Source organism: Trachurus japonicus, chromosome 6 (genome assembly GCF_045865225.1).
Source record: "Trachurus japonicus isolate A0001 chromosome 6, Traja_1.0".
In the NCBI taxonomy this organism is placed as follows: domain Eukaryota; kingdom Metazoa; phylum Chordata; class Actinopteri; order Carangiformes; family Carangidae; genus Trachurus; species Trachurus japonicus.
The window spans coordinates 19,935,777-19,956,013 of NC_140912.1; the positions used below are offsets into that span (position 1 = coordinate 19,935,777).

General features: G+C 40.6%; 3 protein-coding genes across 5 annotated transcripts in view; 2 read left to right on the forward strand and 1 right to left on the reverse strand.

Moving 5' to 3' along the window:
* Nucleotides 1-20,237, forward strand: part of LOC146986056 (GTPase HRas) — a 236,183-nt gene that overhangs the window by 141,519 nt on the left and 74,427 nt on the right. The window lies entirely within an intron of this gene.
* irf7 (interferon regulatory factor 7) lies at nt 1,241-5,632 on the forward strand. Of its 2 annotated transcripts, XM_085779646.1 has the most exons (10): nt 1,241-1,433; nt 1,869-2,022; nt 2,746-2,917; nt 3,006-3,106; nt 3,242-3,296; nt 3,426-3,539; nt 3,654-3,856; nt 4,267-4,468; nt 4,580-4,695; nt 4,805-5,632. In XM_085779646.1, the coding sequence occupies exons 1-10, from the start codon at nt 1,426-1,428 to the stop codon at nt 4,991-4,993; spliced, it is 1,314 nt and encodes a 437-aa protein (XP_085635772.1). In that variant the 5' UTR covers nt 1,241-1,425; the 3' UTR covers nt 4,994-5,632. The 2 variants fall into 2 exon arrangements, with proteins under 2 accessions (XP_085635772.1, XP_085635771.1); XM_085779645.1 differs by lacking the exon at nt 1,241-1,433 and having other exon boundaries at nt 1,855-2,022; nt 4,805-5,578.
* On the reverse strand, nt 6,987-19,884 carry phrf1 (PHD and ring finger domains 1). Of its 2 annotated transcripts, none has more exons than XM_085779634.1 (19): nt 19,771-19,884; nt 18,063-18,207; nt 17,727-17,873; nt 17,206-17,402; nt 16,998-17,081; nt 16,751-16,884; nt 16,114-16,205; nt 15,733-15,911; nt 15,306-15,429; nt 15,029-15,153; nt 14,708-14,901; nt 13,592-13,711; nt 13,001-13,155; nt 10,582-12,379; nt 9,233-10,455; nt 8,949-9,025; nt 8,282-8,431; nt 7,990-8,118; nt 6,987-7,848 (listed from the first exon to the last, which is right to left on the reverse strand). In XM_085779634.1, exons 2-19 carry the CDS (start codon nt 18,148-18,150, stop codon nt 7,684-7,686), a joined length of 5,181 nt encoding a protein of 1,726 aa, XP_085635760.1. In that variant the 5' UTR covers nt 18,151-18,207; nt 19,771-19,884; the 3' UTR covers nt 6,987-7,683. The 2 variants fall into 2 exon arrangements, with proteins under 2 accessions (XP_085635760.1, XP_085635762.1); XM_085779636.1 differs by having other exon boundaries at nt 15,748-15,911; nt 19,771-19,867.

Below are 20,237 nucleotides of genomic sequence, written 5' to 3' on the forward strand. Positions count from 1 at the left end.
CAAATAGCCTCAATAGCCACCGGTGGATTTGTGTGCACTAAATTCGCTGGAACTTGGTGGTTTCATGATATTTTTGTAAATTTTTGTAAAGGCAGCCAACATCAGGTGGGGCCACTTCTGCTGAGTCACATGTCTGTTGTTCTCTGCATGCCTCAGATCTTATCATCCATAGATTTGTATTTAAATATGAAAATAGAATGGCACGTTGAAATATTAGAAACCATGATTTGCATTGAAACACTTAGCTCCCAGTTCATGGAGCACACTTTAACAAAGCTAATGCAGTCTAAACCAATAGCACTAGGATACATATTAAAGGATATAATGTTATTCTGAGGATGTTAATTCAACTTTCTGGTATGTTGTTTCATGATCATAGTTTGTGGTTCTCATGAATTGTATTGCATTACCCCATAGCCTTCATGCATGCTGCATTTATGTTTTAAGGCAAGGTATAGGGTACCTGATAACCTGTTTTATACCTGTTTATAATCGCTTCCTCTGGGTGTTTTGCATCATATCTCTCTTGTAAATGAGACCCTGGGTCTCAATGAGATTTTACCTGTATAAATAAAGGTTAATAAATAAATAAATAAAATATCACATGTTGATCTAGTCTTATGAAACAGTTGTGTGATATGTCAGAGCCCTATTTTTTTTATGAATGCAACATGTTTTCAAATATAAAATTATATAATGCGTCATAATTCTGCTTCACTTCTTGTAGAGTCTTGACATTTCCAAGTCCTTTATGAAATCAAAAGTAAATGCCATATGCCACCACAATACAAACCCAGGTGATTCTGGGTTGGTTCAACAACCGGTTTGCAAACATACAGTAGACTAAGTGTACTGTCGGCTATGTGTGTCGTCATTCTCCGGAAAAAAAAACAAACAAAAAAAAACTGCCTCCAGTTAAGTCCCTGTCTATACCGGTAAGAATCGGGCGAAATAAGCCGCAGCAATAATGTGTGGGCGGCTGCGCCTTGACGCCTTGGCAGCAGAGAACCGCGATGATGAAACGCGGGTGACGTGGTGATGCAAGACGACGGATGAAGACGTATCTCCCGGTAAAACATAACAACTTTCTGTTTCTCTCCATAATCTTCCGGTGAGAGAAATTCCATCCTCCTCCCCCTCCTCCTCCTCCTCCTCATGAAGACCAGCCCCAGCCCGCCTACCGCAACACCGTCTGCATCTGGCCCGCAGAGAGGACACCCCAGTGAGGAAGCGATCGTCCTGCCCATCCGCAAATCAAAGTCACCCATTCGTGCCAATTGAAACGCCACACGGAGTCGAGCCCTCCCACGACCCGCCCCCCTTCCGAAAACGTCACATCACAGATTGTGTTAGTATAAATGCTGACGAAGAACTCCAGAGCAACTCGACCAACAACTGTGTGAGGAATACAACTTCTGCTGAGAGATGCAAAGGTAGGGAGAAACATAATCTCTGTTCTTTCTTATTCCCCTGCACATGTACTAGATTATCAGTATGATTCCTTGTTTCGTTTTTATTGGGAGTGGTGAACATAAACTGTGAAGTGAGTTAGTTTAATGTAAAACCCTGCTGTGTGTGTGTGTGTGTTGATATATGCAGCTCTTTTTCTACATTGTACTGCATAACTCTAGTTAAGTGTGCATGTTGCCAGATTGGAGCCATGACATGGGGATAACAGGCTTTGTCTTTCTAAATGTCTGCATGAAGTAAGAAAAAAACAGTGCTGGATGAGTTGTTTTCAACTTTCAACATAATCCATGTCTCATGTCTCATCTCTCTCTCTCTCTCTCTCTGTGTGCGGCTTAACTGTGGCATTTTTTTCCCCTCATATCCTCTCCCTGCTCTCATTTCCTCATGTTTTGTCTCAGCCCTCCAAAGCCTCAGTTTGCGAGCTGGCTCATAGAGCAGGTGGAGACCGGCCAGTACACGGGCCTGCGCTATGTGGGTCAAAACAAGTTCAGAGTCCCCTGGAAGCACAACTCCCGAAAGGACTGCAAAGATGAGGATAGTAAAATATTCCGGGTAGGTTTATTGGCCTGTGTTCAACTGGTCACTGAGGTTATGGCATCGTCTGGGAAAGTGTGATAAGATAATAATGTTAATGACTTTGTTGACATCTTTCTCTCTCAGCTGAAAACATGATTCATTTTGTGTCACTAACACATTATAGTCTGTTAAAAAAAAGAGAGAGACAGAGACAGTAATGACTCATGATGTCTGGCAGGTGGCAACTGCCAGCAGCAATTCTAGCATGCCAAGCAGTGGTTTGTGCCCCTTCCGCTTTCTTAAAGTCAAAACAGATGCAAAGTAGCAACACTAAGGTTAATGACCACAAAGAAACATCCTACATTCACATATTTCCTCAAGAAAGCAAAGCAGCTGCAAAGACTTTAAGTTTTCTGCTATGTAATCACTTATGTTTGACAGACTGAAACGCTATATATCATTTAGGGGGTCATTCAGGTCTGTCAGGTAATAACAATTATAAACCACTGTCAGTCCCTGTATTAAAGAGACTGCCTTTCTGTTTGGGAGGAAGTTATCTCTTCACTGCAGGACTATAAGGGAGTGTAAATTATTATTCATAAATAATTCAATAATGAATTCATAATGATGTATTAACTTCATTATGTAAAATCTTGATCTGTAATTTAACTAATAATGTCAGGTGTTAGATTAAGGCATATACGTGTATGAAGTTCCCGCCTCTGGCTAACACTGTGTTGCTGCTTGTATGATTCACAGGCATGGGCTGTAGCAAGTAGTAAAATCAACGAGTTCCCCAATGACAAGGCCAGGTGGAAAACCAATTTCCGCTGTGCTCTCAACAACCTCTCAGTGCGCTTCAAAATGGTACAGGATAATTCAAAGAACTCAGAGGACCCTCATAAAATCTATGAGATTATCAACACCGAGTGTAAGACAACTGGTATTTGGCCTTTCCACTGCGGAACTGTTTTGTGTTCAATGTCAAGCTAATGCGCGACCTTTCTGGTTTTCTGCAGACAACTACGAAAATCCGCCAAACCACGACTCACAGGAGGATTCTGACATGACTCCTGATATTTACAGCTCTCCCACTAACTACTTCCCCCCAGGAAATGAGGTGCAGTATTTCTTACAGTGCACTTTCACTTCTCTCTCTCTGAACTGGTTTAACAATAGTCATATGTTCTTTGTTGACCGTCGCATTTCAGTACACATTTATTGCCTAAATTGTTGCATTTTTTCCTCCAAACAGCACAATCAAATGGTTACCACTTTCACAGCCTTAGATCTTGGCAACCATCCAACAGGTATTGTCTTACAGAAAGGGACATGTTGATATATGCCTTGATATCCCTTCATCAGTTTCAGTTTGATTTCATGTGGTTATATAAAAGAGGGTAAACATAGATAAATATCACTTTTATTATCTTTGACAGAGAACCAACAGTGGGTGAACTACGGTCAACCCAATGCAGCTGCCCCTGGAAGCTATCCTGTTGCAGTCGAGAACCAAACGCAGGTTTTACCAAATCAGCCGACCTACTACGAAGGTATGTCTTGCAAAACAGAGTGAAAGATTCCTTTGATGAGTTTCAATGTTTTTCTGGGGAAGAAAAATTCCAAATAACAACCGTAGAAAATGCGATGCGTTTACTTTTTTACAGAACAGCCACTGCCAGTACTCACTCCACCTACACAGCCAACTATTTATGACCTGGAGATTGCCATTCACTACAGGAAAAAAGAAATGCTAAAGGTCACGCTCTCCACTCAGCGTCTCCAGCTCCACTACCAGCATGAGTCCCCTGAACTCAGTGCCCAGCACCTCTCCTTCCCTTCCACTGATGGGCTGTTAGACCACAAACAGGTATGTTTATACTAAAAAATCACCCATTAATAATTTATCTCTCTTTGCTTGGCCAGTTTTTACACTATAGTGCCTGCAGTTAAAGTATAATTGGGCAACAATCCTCACTGTTAGGTCAGAATCTGTGAAACTGGGATAATGTTGGCAATCTGATTGAAAAACTAATCTACATCTACCTTGGAAGCATGTCTTTTGGGACAGGTTTCTGGTAGGTCGTTTAAATGAAGTTTCTGTTGACATTAATGCATACCAAAACATGTGATCTGTATCTATGATGCCAAACAAACATGATGCAACTGATGCTTGACGTATTCATTTCAAAGATTAGGTTCATGTTGGAGACAGAGCTTCAGGACTGAACAGGTCTCAACAGAGTACAGAGTTCTCACTCACAACCTTCTTTACACCAGATCGAATACACCAACCGCATCCTGAATAGCATCCAGAAAGGTCTGCTGCTGGAGGTTCGGGATACTGGTATCTATGCCTGGAGACTGGACAGGTGCCATGTGTTTGCCAGCACCAGTGACCCCAACGTGGCTGAACCAGACCCTAGAAAGCTTCCCCAGAACACCATGGTGGAGCTTCTCAATTTTGGGAAGTATGCAAATGGTAGGTGTGACTCTACTGTTGTCCATTAATGTGAGTAAAAGTTATGTCTCACAATTGGATTTCATTTGTAACCTGCACTGATGTTTACACTGTGAAATACATACATTTCAGACCTGATAAAGTTTAAGGAGAACAACAGTGGTTCACCGGACTACACCATCAACATGTGCTTTGGAGAGAAGTTTCCTGATGGAAAACCTCTAGAGAAGAAACTTATCACAGTCAAGGTAACACTCCTTTCCTAATTTTGCTGAGCTTTGCCTGAATGCATGTGGTATGTGAGTTCAGCTGCTGTCAGTTGGGCAGTTTCTAAGTGCTGTCTCTCTGTTCCTGTAGGTGGTTCCTCTGATCTGTCGCCACTTTCATGAGGTTGCCCAGATGGAAGGAGCTTCGTCTCTCCACAGCGCCAATGTCAGCCTACAGATATCTCACAACAGCCTCTATGATCTCATTTACTCCGTCTTTGGCATGCCAACAGTTGAAGATTCAGCACGGGCTGCTGCGCCTTTCCTACATCAGAGCTGAAATTTCATCTCTCACTTGCCTCCAACCACTCCACTAACCTACAGGACCACATGATGTACAATATCCTGCTCTTAGCCAAAGCTCTGCTTCAAAAAGTTGCCAATCCACCGGTTTGGATTGACATGCTACAGCTGAAATGGGAACAAACAGAATTACATTTGGCATTGCAGAAATATGCTGTTATAGATCAACTAACACCACCCTAATGCCTGACGTGTCTTTGGCAAAAACTGACATTTTTTTATCACTACAAAGTAGAAATAAACTCTGCCTTTAACTGAGACTGTTACTCCACTCAAAGACTTGTTTGAGAATAAACTTTTACATGAATACTGTAAATAGTTATTGTTTTGTTAGATGTCCTACATATGTCTGTAGATGATCACGTATGGGATCATCAGTCCACTATGTACAGTTTGTGATTAATGAGAATATATTTATAAGCTTAGGTTTTTTCATGTGTCATAACCACTGGATGCATGAGGTATACATGTTTTGCAATTTTTACACTTAGCTGGATATACTGCAGTTCTACTTTTAACCTGAATGGAATTACTTTGATTTCAAATAAACAGATTTCACCCTAAGATTGTGTTTCTTTTCATTACCACTGAGCTGGCTTGTAAATGATGGAATGGACATCTTCCATGACAGCCCAAAGAGGGAAGAAGACAAAATTTATTTTCTTTATTAAAACATTGTCCCTGAAAAGAAAATACAAATGCCTACGGAAAGGCTGAAAAAAGTGAATGTGGTCAGCTGTAATTCTCATAGTATATGTTCACATGTTACCACTTCAAGCCTGAAATCCTTATTAAACAGAAATATTACAACAGGACAAGATGACAAAGTTTTTGAATTAAACTGAGACAAAACCTAATTATCATCAATTATTTATTACTGTGTTCCCTCTTCGAAACATCTCGTGTGTTTGATCAAGTAAAACAAAACAAAACAAAACAAAAAAGAAATACATTCATATAAACATTAGCACCTATTCTGTCTTTCTATTTTTTTTTTTTTCATTTGTCCAGTCCCTGGCTTTATAAAGCCAAAATCATGTCCAACCAAACTGGTCAGTCTTTGCAGTGGGCAAAGTAACTAGAGTAGAAAAAAAGGCAAACAAGTAGAAATGAATGTTTCATGAAAATTGTTGTTGAAGAAAGCAATGTAGAGTAGTGAGCATTATTAAAAAGAGTGAGATTTAGGGTAAAGAAACAGTATCAAAGAAGTCATTAATGAGGCCGGAATCAAATACTGCACACTAGAGGTGTAAGTCCAAAAGATGTTTTCAGTGTTGCCAACTTAAGGCCTGTATTTACCTCTATCATGCCTACATTGGAAAATGCTGTCGTTTTAAGTCGACACTGTAAATTCTCAAAACATACAGACATTGAATTGAGCTAACAAGTCCATGAAATTACGCCAATAAAATTTGCTCAACATTTATTAATGAACAAATACAAAAGGAAAAAAGTATCTATCTTTGTAGTTTACATTTTGTGAACTTGATAGTACCAGACTGGTCGGCAACAAACTCTTGATATTATCATTTTTTGTTTCTTTATTACAATTTCGTTTCACTTCAAAGTAAAATCTATCTAACCCACTATGTTGTTGTCACTTCGTTGTGTAAAAATCTAATGCCCAAAAACAAATTAAATCTCATTTCATCAAGGAAATGGTGCATTTTTTTTGAGTACTATTGTTTGTTTTTTTTCTTCTTTTTTTTGGCACAAAAAGAAAATATTCCATTTCAGTCATGTGTTGAAAAAAGAATAATGGTGAGATTCAAAGTCCACAAGAAATAAGTTTGCCTAAAGTAAATATTGTTATTTGAGAAGAAAGACTACATTGTTCATTTCAAACTATTGAGCCAGAATTCACCAGTAGCACACTGAACTAGGTTTCAACTCAGGAAACATGGATAATAGAGATGTGGAAGACAGATAACAGAGGCTTTTAAAATACAAAACAATCAATTAACTCTATTAATTAGAACCATTTATGTCATTTGCAACAGGCAACACAGATGAAAGGAACATATAAGTGGATATATCAAATCTATATTATTTACAACCAAATCTAAAACTGTTTAATTACTGTACTGATAAATTTTCTACAAAAATTGCATAACAGTGCTTCTTAATGTGACAAATGTCTTATGTCTGCATATTCTCCATACTTTATATAGCTTCTTAGCCAACAAAATGAGTTTTGCCACTTATAAATACCCCTGTTGTCCCACAAAACAAAAAAGCTGGAGAAAATTCAAAGCCCACGCTGCATCCTCCAAGTGATATATGCCTGCAGTGAAACCTACCTGATTTATCACTCCATGGGAGGTTCATATTTGCCTCTTTAAGGCAAAACCTCAGAGTCTCCCATTAAGTTTCTGAGCCGTACCACACAAAAAGACCACTTCTTGGCAGTGACAGTCCAAGCACAGGACACCGATAGGTGCTTTTCAAGTGTTTAAAGAGATGTTCGACCTAAGAAATTCTCCTTAAGATAGAAAGTCCGACATTATAGAAAATGTTCCGTCTTGAAGCAGTGAATCTTCGATAACCATGTAAACTGGTTATGTGTTTGAGATCATACCCAAGGGTAGGGCATGGAGTAAAACGTAGTTTAACTTGAGCGAGTGTTTGCAGTGGGTGTGACTGTCCTTGCCTGTAGTTTAGGTCTCCTCATGGGCTGTCAGAAGTTTTCATGGCCTCAGTCTGTCCCTCAGGTGCCGTCTCTGAGTCCTCTCCTTTCCTGTGTTTCCTAGCATGTTTGTATTTGTCAACATATGCCTTGACCAGATTGCCCACCTTCACCGGGTTGATCTCACCGCTCTTGCTGTGGCACACCTGATGACCAGGAACATAAACATGATTACAGACCAAAGTCTCATGAGAAAATTAATTCAACCGATGATCCAAAAGTTATTAGAGCTTTAAATTGTTATACAGAGAAAAATGTTCTAGCATCGTGACAAAATTTTAACCCACCTTCTGGACGGCTTTGCGTAGAATCTCTTTGTATTCATCCTTGTTGATGTCTCTATTCTGGTAGAAAGGCTTGATGGCTAGCTTCACCTCCTCTATAGCTCTCTCCTGCATGTGCAGCTTTTTCAAATACTGTCAGGATAAGAGCACAGCAAATATATGTCGAGACAAATCATCTCAAACAACAGTTTTACATAAATACATACAGTAAAAAATAAACACCACATACAGTATCTTACTTCACTGAATTAGTTTAATGTGCTTATGCTTTATTATTCGTATTCCCGGCATTCACCTTGTCTTTCCTTGACAAATCCCCTTCTTCTGACTCTCCTTGTCCAGATATTGATAACCCTTCTGAATGTAGGCCCTCAGATCGGGAGGAAGTACTGAGTGCACCTACTGCACCTTTCTTGGAGGGGTCACTAGCAGCTCCACTGATATCCTGTTAAAGTCAAGGGAGATGATATGAATGAGAAAACGACCTTAAGATTACATGGATAAGAGATAGAATATGTTATTAATCACTCCACTGACTCAATTATTTGGTCTATTGACATAAAACAACTCTATTCCCATTATAGTTTCAGGCAACCCTATTGTTTGTGATAGTATATTATACAAATTTATGTTTGCCAGCCAAACACACATAATGATATAAATTAATAACTTCTTACACAGACAGTCTTACACAAATCTCTATTACATAATTTATAGACTGACAACACAATGGCTTTGGAAAAAGTGTGTAGACACAATGTGTTGACAGCCCATTTGTGTGGCTTTTACTTTCATTTACCCTGAAAACTCTTCGGTATCAGTTTTAGTTTCTATCACGTGATTTTTCCAAGGCAACACATTTTCTTCCTATAAGTAAACACTGCCACCCTCTGGTCATTATTCACAGTACATGTTAAGTGCATTTCAAAAATGCTTGTTGGAAAAAAGTGGCTCTGTCCTACCTGACTGGTTGTCTGGACTGACAAAGAGGGTCTGCGAACTCCTTCCTGCTTCAACTTCAGTTTATACAGAGCCACCTCTGTGCAAGAAAGAAGAAAGAAAAATCTTTTGCTGAGAGCTGGAGGCGAAACAAATCTTCAATCTCTTCCTGGTAATGAAAAATTATGAATTCATCCGCAATTCATCTGTATTACTTTTTAAAATTTTGACACGTGTGTAGAATCTTTTGATATTAGATTAATCGTCAATCAAAACTGGTGTGGAGTGATCAGACGGCAGTACTTACTGCTTGCAGATTTCTCCGGTTGAGGCCCCTCAGGCTCCTGTATATTCCAGGTAACCCTCTTCACTTGATTCTTGGATTTGGCACCGGCTACAGGTAATACCTGCTCTCCTTCATTTTTCATTTCCTCTGCTTCTTTCTCTTGTTTGACAAGTGCACTACTTGCCTCTTTGTGCTCAGTCTTTACAAAATCCAAGTTGTCAAGCATCACATCTACATTGAAGTCATCATCAGAGTCTGAGGGTTGCTGAACTTCCTGCTTTACAGGGACCGTCAACTCCGTAGTGTTGAGACAAGTCTGAGAGGCTGCATCCTGGTGACTGTCTGCTGAACCAGGTGTGGTTAATGTAGAAAATGAGGTGGCAGGGGGTGAGAGGCATAAATCTGGAGAGCTTGGCTCTGACTTAATTGCAACTTCACAAGTCTCAGTCTTGATGAAGTCTTCTTTGATTCTTTCCTCATCTATGCCCTTGGTTACTGTCAAGAAAGAGGTGTCCATTTCCTCTTTTTTAATTGTTCTAGTAATAGGAGAATCTACAAACATATCAAGAGAAGGTTCTTTTTCTTTCTTAATGTCTTTTACAACCTTTGTCTTTTTCGTCACATCTGCCGTTTTGGCCTTGCCGTCTGCCTCAGGGTCTTTGTGTTCCTTTTTAACTTTAGCAGTGGATGTACAGGAGTGCAACTCTTGTTTATCTGCTTTAGAATTTATTTCCTCTTTGATGGACCTTTGAGTGAAATCCTTCTCTGTTTTCTTGTCATGGAACTGTGTCTCTGTGTCTTTAGAAGCTGAAACACAGGACCCTGAAGTTTTCTGTGAACTCTTGGATGATGATCCTCCTTCTTTTCTCCGCTCTCTTGAGCTCGATCTAGACCTGTGTCTCCGCTTGTCTTTAGATTTTGACAGTACCTTGTCTCTGGAGGAGTGAGTTGGTTGTTGCGGTCGTGAGCGATCTTTCCTACCTTCCCTGGATCTGGATCTAGACCGTGAAACTGACCGTGATTTTGAACGCGACCGGCCCCGTTTACTCCTGTCCTTTGATCGAGAGGTAGATCTAGACCTGGAGCGTGACTTTGACCGAGACGTTGAGCGAGATTGACGTCTCTTGTCCTTTGGCACCCATCGTCTCTCGTGGTCTCGCTCCCTGACATCATTTCTCTCCTTGCTCCTTTGTTTATGTTTCTTCCCCCTCGAGCGCTCTCTACTGCTAGAGCTGGAGACAGACCTAAATATCAATAAACAGAGACAAAATCTTTAAGTGAAGATTTTTTTTTGCCTAAAGCAAAGGTCTAAAGGTGAAACAATTATTACATAGTTGAACATCATAGAGGACAAACTATTACACATTTACCTGGATTGCCTCCTGCCCTTGGATCTGGACCGGGATCGCTGTCTCTTTCTCGAAGTTCTGTCAGGCGAATTGGACTGAGAGCTTTCTGAGGATGTGCATGCCCTCCTCTTCTCTCTGGACCTTGACTGCCTAGAACTCCTTTCTTTATTCTTCTCCTTTTCTTTCTTCTGGCCTCCTCTCTTGCCCCTGTCCATCTCTGAACTGCTAGAGCATTGCTCCTTTGAAGCTTTGGAGGTTTTCTTCTTAGGGGCCGAATCACTTGGCAGTGACTTGGAAGAGGCTGTTGAATCCCATCTAGATTCTACCTTTTGTTTCTTCTTGGTGGATGCTGATGAATTGTTCTTACAACTGGGAGCCTCACTGTTGGGAGTCCCCTCACTCTGTCCACTCGGTTCTTCTAGACTCTCTTTCTCAGTCTTAACGAGATCCAGGCTGTGATGAGCAGTTGGTGTCATTTGGGTGCTGTGGCCACACCTCTCAGCTTCCGCTGCATCATCTACCCCCGGCTCTTTCTTTATTTTAACGTCAAGTAATATTGTTTGTTTCTCAACCTTAATGTCCACCAACCTTGAATTCTTCTCTTCCTTGACATAAGGTGATATGGTTTCCTGAGTATTAGATCTGTGTGGTTCTTCCTGTGAGACCTCAGTTTCCTGTGATTCACTTTTCACATGAACCTTCTCCTGCTTTTTTTGTAATAAATGCTCCTTGTTTCCTAAACTGCGAGATTTCCTCTCGTGTGTGGCATTTTGGAAGCTGCTATCCAGACTTGAGCTCTCTGCTTCACCATCTGAGCTGCCGGAGTCTGACAGAGTAGGATTAAAAGGATCATAGATATTATTACTGTCTTGTTCCTTATTGACCAACGTCCGCGATGCTAGCAGCATCTGTTTATCTCTATGTAACTGTCTCTTTTTTGCTTCATCTTCCTTTTCTCTCCAGGGCTCCTGCATGCTTCCCCCACTAGTAGAGGGTGATGTAGTGCTTAGCCTTCTTGAATGCCAGGAGTTCCCACTGGAGTTAATGCGGAAGCTCACTGCTGCTGAAGATGAGGAAGATGAAGAATAACGTGACTGGTTGGCTTGTGAGCCAGTTGAGGAAGAGGAAGAAGAAGAAGAGGAAAATGAGTTGGAGAAGGTGGATGATGAGCTTGCTCCGTCAGACCTATGCCTCTGGGTCTGACCATCACTTCTGCCCCTTTGCTGGTCAACACTTTGCTGCCTAGTCTTGTCCCCAGCAAGGCTGTTTGTGCCCATTTCAGGCAAGTCGTAACCATGGTTAGTGGTGGAACTACTGCTACTTCCCCTACTATTACTAATTCTACTACTGCCACCCTGACTTGTTCCATTATTTGTGACACTGCTACTCTCCCTTTTTATTTTTGGTATCCGAGGAAGCACCGATACATCTACCCACATGGGCTTTGTTGGTGCCTTTTTAGGTTGAGAGTGTGATGGAGCCTTTCCCTTGCTTTTGGAGTTCGAGTTCAGGCCATGGTGGTTTGATGAGGAGGGAGTTTCCCTAGGTGCCCCAAATCCATTGGTTCCTCGGTGACCAAGAGAGGGGTTAGGTCTGTTTGGACGAGGTGGCTGCAAACTTGGATGTCCCCTGTGTGGCAAATCAGAATTGGGAGGTTGTTGGGTGTGGGGGCCTGGGTAAGGCATACAGGGTGGTAAGGAAGCAGAGCTCTGGGACAAAGGTATGTTCATGGAACTATGGGAGGATCCAGGTTGGTCTCCGTTGATCTCGGTGCTGTCATCTTCTTTGCTGCTACCAGGCATTGACGCAGATGGCATCACTGTTAACACAAAAACATATGATAACAAGAGGCAGAAGTTCATTCTATATCACTCAGCAGATTTGACTAATTTACACACTGTGCATAGTCATTTTCAGACCATCACACAGTGCTCGGAAAAAAACTTCAAAATAAGGAACTGGTGACGTCAAACAAAACAGTCTGAAAAGTCACCATCCATGTGGGGGAACACAGGAAGCATTCCCAAAGTCTTGTTGAATATAGTTTAAAGTTTGATATTCACAACAGGTGTTTGTTTGTCAACAGGACTACACAAAAAGCACTAAACCAATTTTTACAAAATTTGGTGGAGGGATAGGGAGTGGGCCTGGGCGGACCCCCTAAATGTTGGTGTGGATCCAGTTAAAGGCAGATCTAAGAATTACTTTACCTAAACCATGATTAGGCACATGTTTGTTAATATCTCTGGAAATTACATATGGGTCTTGGATGTAAAAAAAAAAAAATTATAACATGAATGATGAGATCTATGAAAATTTTTGAGATTCAGCAGCCGGACTCAATAAAATAGCTCTACTCTTACAGCGCTGTTGCTATTTTCATTCAGAATTTTCATTCTTATCCCCAAGACTTTTTTTTCCAAATGTGCCACACACTTACCTGGCTTTGATGCTTTAAGGGAGCCATCCCGATTGATGACAACATCAGAGCTGTCCATCAAGAGCATGCTCTGTCCTGACAGGATACTGCCAAGCAGGTCAGGCACAGGAGCCGCTTCCACGACACCCCCTGATCGGGGGACCTCCATACCCCTCCTGGTATAGCATAGCAAACCTTTAATTAAATTTCCAGAGTATTTATCAATCTACATACCATCCTGAACACAAACACTGAGGAAGCTGTAACACCTCATAATTACAATATCTCAAATTAAATACCTAGTTATGATGTGTGTCAGTTTCTGATTTTGAGCTCATTTGGGGCCATTATGACTAGGATGAAGGGAATCAAAAGTAGTGTTCTTACTTACAAGAAACAAATTCTCCCCAATAATTACATTTTGCTGTGTGGTTGAGTTGATTCATGCATAACAAGTGACATAGCAGCAGGTGCACTGAGAGATTTCAAGGATGGTTTAGCAGATTCAAATAGCTACCCAGTTAGCTCTAAATTTTGTGAATAATTATGTTCACTTCATAAACTGTTCTTTTTTACCCAATTCCACACATCATGGCAAGGAGGTGATTTTACCTGGAAAGGCTTGCAGTGACTGGTCGGGCAACGGGCTGGTGAGAACGAAGGGCAGAGCGAGAAATCCCTCGCCTCTTTGCCTCCAGCAGCGATGTAACATGGACCTGCTCTTCCTCTTCACTGGGCAAATGGATACATCAAGTCACAATTTGCTAAACAACAAAAACTGTGTTTGACTGTTTTCAATTCAGGACACTGAGTGGGTCACTTGAGGACAATCACAGAGTTGTCCCTAAGTACATCCTCTGTTATCTTCACTAGCCACCCACTGCATGATGCTGCCAGCGCTTTGCTTCACCAGGAGTACAGAACTAGCCAGGAGCACTTTCCTTCAGAAGTGACACTGAACTGAGGCCAAACATTTCAGTCTTGCTTTTATCAGACCAGAGAATCTTGTTTCTCATAGTCTCTTAGAAAGTCTTCTATCTGTCGACTCTGCCACAAAGCCAAGATAAGCGATGGCTGTCCTCCCAGAGGTACCTGCCCTTGCTCTTACATATATTGCCAGCCGTGAGACAGTATGACAGGTGTGGCAAATCCTGTACAATCAATTGTATTTCTCATAGGTGGACTACTACCAATGTAGAAACATCTCCACCTGAGTTAAACGTAAAGTGTCAGAGCAAAAGGGTCTGTTTTATGTCAAAGTGAGATTTCAGTTTTTATCTAATTTACACCTCATCTTTCTTAACATTTTAAGAATGCACTACACTGTGTATTCAAATATATGATGATGATACAATAGCTACAATGTGGCTGAACCAAACTATTTGAACATTTATTTGTAAACTGTATTTGCTGTTGCAAGTCAATACTGAAGAACCACTTTAATGGGTTTAGTTTTGTTTGGTAACAGAAAATACATTTGCACATCCGTTATGTGTAGCAAAGCATAACTTAGTAAAGTGGAGTTACGTGCATAAATATGTATATAATATGTATGTAAGAAAACCAGTGTAAGAAACCAGTGAAACATCCAACGTTATTGGTTGATAAGGAGCAGTGTGATAAGGAGTTAATGTGCAAATTAACTGATTAATAATTATATCAAGTCAGATGAACATCAAAATGTAAATTTGTTACAGTCAGCCCGATAAAATGAGCAAGTCCTCTTACCGTTCAACAAATGGATCCAGGTCAAATGGGTCTCCATAGATAGAGAGGGACGCAGCGCCTATGTCAGCACGCATACTGCTCAGCGTATGCTCCGAGGGCCGATATACTGTTGGGAGTGAAGAGCCCTTCTTGTCCTTTTTAATTCCAAGATTACTAGCAATACGGCTTCGGGGATTGGCTGCCTTTTTCAGCATCTAGTGGGAAAATAGAGTACAGAATTTATCTAGAGAAAAAAGCATGTAATGACAGAGAAATTAATTATTCGTTTTTCATATTCTGGGTAAGATACATCCAGTGAAACATTTAAAACTGAACACTCACCAGCTTTTTTCTGGATTTAGTTCTCCTCACTTTCCGTCTCCTCCTCTTGACTCCCGTACCTGTAGCTCGACCCGTTTTACCCTTGGCGGAAGATGTTTTCTTACGTCTGACCTTTCGCCGTTTTACTGTTCAATCATAAAAAGGCATCCATCATTACACATCACTACGCAATGCCTGACTAGACTCTACATCAGTGTATATCCTGTATATTTAATGTTTGCCTGTGTTTATGCCAACCGGCAGCATTTGTTGTGCATTCCTATGTGTGCTTGCTTACCAGTCCTGCGCCTGCGGGCATGAGGTGTCAAGTCCCGGATATACACAGCTGTATTAAGCCCAGCTACCACGGCATTAATAGTCTCATCCAACCATGTGGACTGTATGAGATATGTGGGAGCCAACTGGAAAAGAAAAGTTTAAATTACTCCACTGGTTCACTCCAGTGGTTCAAACCACTGTTATGTAAACTCCAAAACACATGCATGAATTTTAATCACCAGTCAAGTGAAACGGTCTAAAAACATACCATTAGTTCAGTTGTCAGTACAATTTATACACCGCCATACCTGTTATAAGTAAATCTAATCTGCACACAACAAACTCTATGGAAGACCAAGACATTTCTACATTCAACATCATACCTTGTGCAGTGGGAGTGTGTTAGAAAAGAAGCCAAGACAGAAGCATCACGCCTCATGCCAAACCTGTGATGTGCGTGCCTGTGTGATGCGATGTCGGTTCACATTCGCTCGAACCCTCTCGCTCTGCTGAGTTCGGGCGATCGCTCTGGTGGGACCTGTGGCACGAGACTGTCGGTGGCTGGTAGCAGAATGGGCAGTAGAAGGCAGGCTCTCTGCATCACTAACTTCCTCAGCTGAACCCCCTGAGACAGAAGATTTTACATAGGCATACTTTGAATGGGTGCTTACGAGTGCAGACAAGGCTCAAATGCATACAAAATAATAAGTAGGTTAGTTATGGGTAGATATTTCGCTGTTAGATTTATTTGTTTCTTTGCCCAAAATGTTTGATCAGGATTTTACTTGTCCTCATAAGTTATGAGGACAAAAAACTTCATGATTTACTTGAGTGACGATTGTTGGCTTCACATTCAGGACAGAACCATTCCTCTACAGGAACTGAGTCGAGAGGTGGTGTAAGACACTCCATGTGATACCTATGGAACAAAAAGGAAAAACCATGTTTTATAAGAAACCTGCTAACAAATAAGCCGGTGCATATTCTCATTTGCCCAGGTCATAGTATATCAAAGGAGGTTAAATCGAAAGCAACTGGACTTAGTTATTTGTCTAGGAAGACGTTTCGCCTCTCATCCAAGAGGCGAAACGTCTTCCTAGACAAATAACTAAGTCCAGTTGCTTTCGATTTAACCTCCTGCTAACAAATGTTATTTGTATGAACTCATGATCTTATGCCTTCACTGACGAAACCCGTTTAACCACCATGTTTTGTCTTATTTTGTTTGGACCAAATGTGTGTAAAAAGGAAAAACTTAATGTAGTGTTTTTGTTTTGTTATTACTATTTGTTTGTTTTTTTGCTTCAATGATTGTTCCTGTCGTGTAGGAACATACACTGTATGGAAATACATTGTCACTTTGTCTGCTTTTTGTTTTGTTTTCCTTAAATCTTTTCCTACAATGGAAAATCTATTAAAGAAACTGTTGGAAAAAAAGAAGAGGAAGAATATTGTCTGTCTCACCCTGCATCACAGCCATCGCAGAGCAAGAGGCGGTCCTCACGGTCACTTCCACCACAAACCTCACAACTGGTCTGCTCCAGGTCCAAATCTACCGTTTCCTCTTGGCCTTCCTTTGCAGGCTTTTGTACTGTGATCTGAATGAAGCAGTTATCACACAATTCACATACAAGCAATTAGAACCCACAATATGAATGTATACAGGGTTAACAATGGGTTACAAAAGTTCACACATAATTAGCATACTCACCATTTTTTTCACTTTGCCTCCGAAGCATTTCCTTAGGTATATACTGTTAAAGGCAATACGGTCTACAGGACACGAGTTTGCATTCTAAATAGTGGAGAACAAAAAATGCTAGAATTCAGCATTCAGTTTTCTCTGCCATAAATGGTTTATAAAATATGTGCATATATTGAAAATCAAGATATATCCTGTATATTTCACTGAAACCCACCTTGGCCCATTCAAGGATGCAGTCAAGACAGAAGTAGTGTTCACAGTTCTCTGGTGTTGCAACAGGCTGGCTGTTGAATGAGTTAAGGCAGATGGGACACTTTTCTGCATCCTCATCTGAGCTCATCCCTGCAAGATCAGCAGAGGTCCCACCTAAAGCACCGTCCTCTGGCTTAGCATCCTCCTCCTCTTCTTCATCTGAGGAAAGTGAGTAGAAATATACTGTGTAAACAATATACAATCCACATTTAAGGAAAATATTGATGCATAGCACAAAATGGTGGGTAAATAATCATGTAATATTTAATAGTGTACCACTAAGCCAATTTTCCCTCACTGAACTATTCAGAAAAACTAAGGTGTATTAAGTTACAACAATTTCAGTATTGTAAATTGTATCACAACAGCTAAACATGACAAAGCACAGTGTATAATTACCTAAATCTTAATCAAAATACACAGACTGAGTAAATGAATAACTCCATCACAGTCTAACAATATGAACTCAAAAGTAGCTCCTACCATCCTCCTCGTCATTTCCTCCTTCTTCTTCCTCCTCCTCCTCATCCTCCTCCTCCTCCTCCTCTCCATCCAAATGATCCTCTTCATCTTCCTCAGCACTATCAGAATCTCCATCCTCAGACTCTCCTTCAACATCATCAGAGTCATCTAGGGGGGAAAATATTATTAAAATACAAAAGCAACATGCTTAATAAAAAATCTTATATAAATTAATAAATAAGTCTTACATATGTTTGATGCTGTATTCTTATGGATGATAGGGCAGTTTTGTTCAACCCATTTAAATGTTAGATTCAAATGTTTAAAAATGACAAAGACGTAAATTACACAAAGTACCTGAGATGGCCCACAGGGCAGCCCTTTTCCCTTTGCTGTGGGAAGCACTGCGGTTGATCAGCTCATCCTGGCTGTCATCTTCATCCATGGCTATTCATCGGAAGTACACCTGAACAAATTCTTACAGCCTGTCTTTGGAATAACCCTTTGAATATGGAGCAGAAATGTAGATTGTGTTAACAAAGCAGATTAGTCTTGATCTTCTCATTTAAAAAAAGCCAGTCTACTCATTGTTTGTAGGTCAGGTAATTAGGAACTGATGTAGCCTAGTGTATTATCCACCTGAACTTTTTGCTTTAACATCATGCATTATGTTCTTCTGTCTTTTTTGGAACTGAAGGAAAGTGTTTAGCAACAGTAATCGATGAGACATGAGTGACCCTTGTGAGATGCACCCTAGGAGAATGTGTTTTTGTTGTTCACAGAGACTTAAGTTGAGGTTTAGCCTCGTCCAAAGGATGAACCCAAGGTCGTAAAATTATATATAGGCTAGATCCTGTCTTGTGTTCATGAACACAAAACATGAACTGTGTATGTTAAACAGATACAGGTATTGTTTGGATTTACAGAATGCTTCTGTTAATGTCAAACAGTTAATGCCTAAAGTTATATCCTTATGTGGGGAGAAGGTGGAGTTTTGGAGTGAGAAAGCATATAAAGATTGTGGTTTTGAGCCATAGGGAGAGAGATCTCACATTGGCACCAGAGATGCTCCAAGATTCGGCATTTTTTGTACACTGTTCTACTTCTTGTTAATAAACTACTTTTTTGAATGCAAGTGAAGACGTGTCGGTGTTGATCCCTTCTTTTCATCAACACATCAATATACCACACTGACAATTAAGCTTTGGCCCGAGTCCTGTTGCAAAAAGGGGAGAGCGGTCATCGAGCATGTGGGAGCGTGCCTATGTTCCCACAGCCCTATGTTCCCTCTGGACTCTCTCTACCTATCTGGCCTGTCTAGCCTCTACCTGGTCTTTATACTAAACTTAACCAACTCCTTTCTTCATTGCCTAAACCCAACCAATGGTGGGACCAAAGGGCTGAGGGAACATAGGGCCTGATTTTCAGTGACAACAAAAGTTAGAAATGAGGGAACATAGGGCTGAGGGAACATAGGGCTGTGGGAACATAGGAATGACCCCGAGCAATGTACTCTTGGTCGATGAAAGGTAGTTGTAACAAGAGGTAAACAGACAGCGCAACTTTCTCACAAACCACACATGGTATCTGAGAGCTTGCGAGTAATTAAGAAAATGCCAAGCAGTCATTAACGTAACAATGTCTTGCTTGCAGACAAACAAAACAATGTTACCCAACGTTAGCTAGCTAGCCTGCAGAAAATGCTAGTGCTACATTTGTAAACAAAGAGAACTCGGCACCAAACAGAAAGAGCGTCTACTTTTTTTTCTCCTATTAAATGCATGTGTCTCGTTTATATATACACCCATGTTATGGATAAACAAACTGTCAATAAAATATATCTAACCTGTCACGCTGCTCTTGCAGCACAAATGGCGCTAGCTTGTAACGTTAGCAACACTAACTACAGCAGCTAAATTTAGCGAACGTCAACTACACGCTCGCTCAGGTTCTGTGCTATAGCTAAACACCCGGCGGGTGAAGAAGCGGCACTTAAATCTTTATATCAACAACACACACAACTGCAATGTCATATTCGAGCATTTGATAGTAATCTCAGACCTACCCTATTCGGCTGTGTATGGTGTGTTTGAGTAATTTTTAAGTCTCCACGGCTGACTGTTGAGTGACACCGCCGGCTGGTCAGAGGACGGAAATGGCCGAGCGCACTCAGACGACTCTTAAAGGGACAGTACCTGTTTCATTAAGATCAACCAGAGACACAGCACAAAGTGTAAGATTGTAAGTGTGGACAGTGGACACACCTTTATGTATTTAGGGCTGTGTCCAGTCATTGACATTAAATGCACACCATAATCAAAATGCCCCCAAAATAGTAAATTATAATTATTATATTTGTATTTATTCTTATTATATTTTATCTTATTTTATTCTGCTTTTATTTTAGCAATAATATTTTTATTTATCTATGCATATCTCACTTTGTGTTGATTTTGCTGCCTATATTCAGGAGTTTGTAACAAAAAAAACTTCCTTCTGAGGATAAATAAGGGAATATTGAATCTGAATCTG